The sequence below is a fragment of the Micromys minutus genome, assembly GCF_963924665.1.
Source record: "Micromys minutus genome assembly, chromosome: 4".
NCBI classification, from domain to species: Eukaryota; Metazoa; Chordata; class Mammalia; order Rodentia; family Muridae; genus Micromys; species Micromys minutus.
The window spans coordinates 28336735-28340984 of NC_137973.1; the positions used below are offsets into that span (position 1 = coordinate 28336735).

Sequence of the window (4250 nt, forward strand, 5' to 3'; positions counted from 1 at the left end):
TCCTATGGGTGGAAACAGGCAGCAGCAGCAGCAGCAGAAGGACTCAAGGGTGAATTATTGAAAGACAGGTACAATTCTAGATCCTGGAAAATAGGTGAGAAATGGGACAGGCTGAGGAGGCCTCTGTAGAGACAAGAGCATCTGGGGACTGTCAAGGGGAACACCCAAGGAGTGTCCATAGTGGCCAAGCTGGTCTAGTTAGAATTAAAGCTATGTGTAAAGAGGGATTGAGACATAAGCCTGGAATGTTGTCAGGGACTCAGGTGTAGAACCTGAGGTGACATGCGAGGAGTTTGGATAACCACTTCGATGTCTATGGAAAAATTATGCTAGATAAGAGGGGGAAATACTCTAAAGAACCTAATGCAGGAGCATTTGAGCTATGCTTTTGTTTAAAAGTAGGCCCCCTTTGCTCCACCATAAGCCCCACAGTTCATGCCACCATAGGTATTTCCTTGATCTCCACAACCACTTAGACCATGTGATCCTGAAAATACATCACCAGATCCGCAGCTGCCATTACTCTCTTGCCTTTGACTCAACCTATATGGGCCACAGCTCGGGCCTTCAGTATCCAGGCGACACGGGTTAGATTCATGACAGCCTAGTTCTTGGCGGTAAGGAACTGGATTGGGACCTGAGCAGGGACTGGGACAACGAATGGGTCCCCCACAAGGCTCTGGACTGGAGCAGGGCACTGGACGTGACATTGGTTCTGGACGAGGTTGTGAACGAGGACAGGGCTGCGGACGTGGACCTGGGTTCTCACAGCGAACTGGGCGTGGATGTGGCACCGGGCGTGGTGCTGAACGTGGTACTGGTTGAGGAACTGAACATGGTTCTGGATACAGACAGGGTTCTGAAAATCGCCTCAATGGAGGACATGGGCGAGGTTCTGGACTTGGGCATGGCTCTGGACGTGGTCGTGGACGTGGGCAGGGTTCTGGACTTGGGCATGGCTGTGGTCGTGGACGAGGGCGGGGTTCTGGACTTGGGCATGTATCTGGACGAGGATAAGGACGTGGTGCAGGAACTGGACACCGCTGCCATGATGATTCTGGAGACCGCTCAAGACGCTGTGGCCTACAAGGTCTTGGGAATGGGTGTGGTTCTGCGCATGGCCTCAGGTCTGGGCAGGAGACACCCCAAGAGGGTTGCCTGGGACAGCTCTGGGATCTTCCTCTGATGGGAGGAATCTGAGCAGGACACCTCTGCGGGGAAACCTGCCTTGGGCAGCAAGGGGAGGAAATCTCTATCCTGCATCTGGGTCCACATCTTTGAGAACAGCCTGAAGGTCGACCCCGAGGAGTACAGGGGCTGCCATAGATGGGCTCTGAGCGGCGGGGTGGAGTGCAATAGTTGTAGGAACCTGAAGAGCACCTGGATGGCAGGCAGCTGCTATAACGGGGCTCGGAATATCTTGGAGGAGAGCAGCTGCGATAAGAAGGCTGGAGCCGACGGGGAGGGAGGCATCGGCTAGTGCTTTGAGACCGACGCTGTGCAGTGAAGCTTCCATAGGAGCCCTGTGCCTGGCATTGAGGTGCACAGGTGCTGAAAGAAGCCCCGGATCTACGCTGAGAGCAGTTGCTGTAGGATGCTCGAGACTGGAGTTGGGAGGTGCAGCCACCACAGGAAGCCTGTGATTGGCGCTGGGGCCCACAGCTGGTATAGGAGGGTCCGGACTGAAACTGGGGCTCACAGTAACTGTAGGAAGCCTGAGACTGGTGCTGTGGGTCACAGCTGCTGTAAGAACCCCGTGACTGTGATTGAGGAGCACAGCTACCATAGGAGCCCTGATACTGGTACTGAGTGGAGAAACTTCCCTGGCCCAATGAGGGACATTCTACATAAGTGTAGCCAGGCCGAGGAGCTGGAGCAGGCATGTAGGTTGAAACCGGATATTCCACATAACGAGTTTCTGTATAATACACTGGAGCACACTCTACGTAGTAGGTCTGAGGAGGTTGTGGAACTTGCACGTAGGAAACCTGAGATTGGCTTGGAGCCTGGCATTGAACACAGGAAACCTGAGTCTGGCAGGGAGCCTGGCACTTTATCTCAGTGGTCTGACATTTCGCCTGGGTGGTCTTTGACTGGCTTGGGGCCTGGCATTTAGTTTTCGTGGTCTTACATGAAGCCTGGCTCTTCACCTCAGTGGTACTGGACTGGCATGGAGTCTGAGAAACTTGAACTGGGACTGGTGCAACACATTCCAGAATCTGCACCCCACATGGAGCTTCCACCAATACCTGGTTGTTTGCATAAGAAAACTGTGATGGAGCAAAGGAGGAACCCTTGACACAACACTGAATCTGTTGCTGGTCACACATGGTCCTGGTGCAGATGGGTGAGCAAGACCTGAGGGTAGAGAAACTAGGGTCAGGAGGCTGAGAGATGGGAGCGAGGAGCTGGGATCTAGAACCAGAAGCATGGAGTTTTCTCTGGCTTTTCTTTATGTGCCTTCAACCTTCACCCAAGGATCCTTACTGACTTAGATGAGCCCATGCTAGTCACTATGATTCATGAGACCTGCCCCCCCTGCCCTGGCTGTGCCAAAATGGCTCAATTCTGCATAGCTGGATATAAAGGTAGGCATACCAATGTCTGCCACCAGAGAGCAGTGATGACAAGCAGATTCTCCACACTGAACAAAGTCAAGTGGTGGAAACAGCCCTACAGGAAAAACAGGTAATAGCTTGTTTCCAATGCATAACCCAAACTGAGGCTTCCATGCACACAGGGATTTAAACACAAGCCACATGTAAAAATGAGCAGGAGGCAGGGCCTCGGATACACAGACATTATCTATGTTCACATTACATCAAGGAATCCAGTGAGTTAGCCAAGGATCCAGGCAAATTCTGGACCAGTGTTTAATACCTGCTGCCTCATTGTCTGGCATCAATAGGAGGAGAAGCCCTTGGTCCTGTGAAGGATTGTTTCCCCACTGTAGGAGAATGCCAGGGCATTAAGGTAGGAGTGGGAGCATCTTCACAGAAGAAGGGGAAGGGGATGGGAGGAGGGAAAGAACATAACATTTGAAATATAAATACATAGAATATCCAATAAAAGTATCTGCTGCCACCCATTCAGTCTTTTTCAAGTGAATTAATTTAAACAAATCCTCACAGAAATATGAAAATCCATATATACTTCACATGCAAAATCACAACCAGCCTTAGGATCAACATAGCCACTTGCCCAAGCAGATTGCTGTTATTAATCATCTGGAGGGTGACAGTCTGCTAACTTCAGAAATGTTTTTGACTCAGACTCTCTGAGATGCAGGATGGAGTTAATGAAGCTAAGTTAATCCAGAGATTATCATATTCTTCATCGCATTCAAGGATTTGCAGTCATGTAAAGAGAGTCGGAAACACTTATGGAACTACATAGCAAGATCATCACAGTATGACCTAAGGCATTCAGGCATACACTCCTATACTACCCTTAGCTAGCAAGAAAACACAGTAGCTCCCATCTGCTTTTCCCAGAGCTACCTGTCTATTCAGATATCCCAGTGACTGGTAAAGAACAGAGTTAATTTTTTGATTGAATCATATCAATAAAACACCTCTCACAACCTTCCAGAATACCTAAAATTCTTCCACTGCAAGACATTTTTCATTTATAGCAAGTGTCTATGTTTGTGTTCCCTACAGATGGTGATCCATCCTCATCTGCTTCTACTCACATGAAACAACTACTGTATCCACCCTTCTGTGCCTCTACCCACTCAAAATAAATAAATATTGTATCTTTTTCAGGGACAACAAGCTCCTAACTAGGGGAAATGGTGCCTGGAGAAAAGACCAGGACTGTCAAAGAGAAGTATACCAACTTTAAAGACCCATCTCTTTCCATAAGCTCTACATAGTTTATAATCCCTGGTCAGTTTTCCACCTCAGACTGATGTCCCTCGGCTCAGCTTCTGCCTTATACATTCCTCAGTTTTAGAATCTGGGAACCCCTTGAATATCCATTACCCCCAGCATGATCCCAAGACCCAGCTTCAAGACTCACCCTCCTCAGCAGGCACAAAGTCATTCAGGCTAAGCCATCTGGACAGAGGGCTGTGTTTATATAAAGAGTTGTGGGTCTGGCTCAGACCATGAGACAACTGGTTGGCATGTGCCCAAGGTAACATTCCACCACCTAATTTCCTCCCTGTGTGCTGTCTGTCTAGCCACCTACAGAGCTGGGAGTGTCTTTCCCTGGTGTCAGAGCTTCCAGGCCATAGAGGAGCAGAT

The 4250-nt window shown here is 49.4% G+C and overlaps 1 protein-coding gene across 1 annotated transcript; it reads right to left on the bottom strand.

Moving 5' to 3' along the window:
• Positions 1 to 392: 392 nt before the first annotated feature.
• On the bottom strand, positions 393 to 2330 carry KPRP (keratinocyte proline rich protein; the record flags this gene model as incomplete). Its single annotated transcript, XM_080915711.1, has 1 exon — positions 393 to 2330. The coding sequence occupies one exon, from the start codon at positions 2328 to 2330 to the stop codon at positions 393 to 395; it is 1938 nt and encodes a 645-aa protein (XP_080771837.1).
• Between the last annotated feature and the right edge of the window lie 1920 nt (positions 2331 to 4250).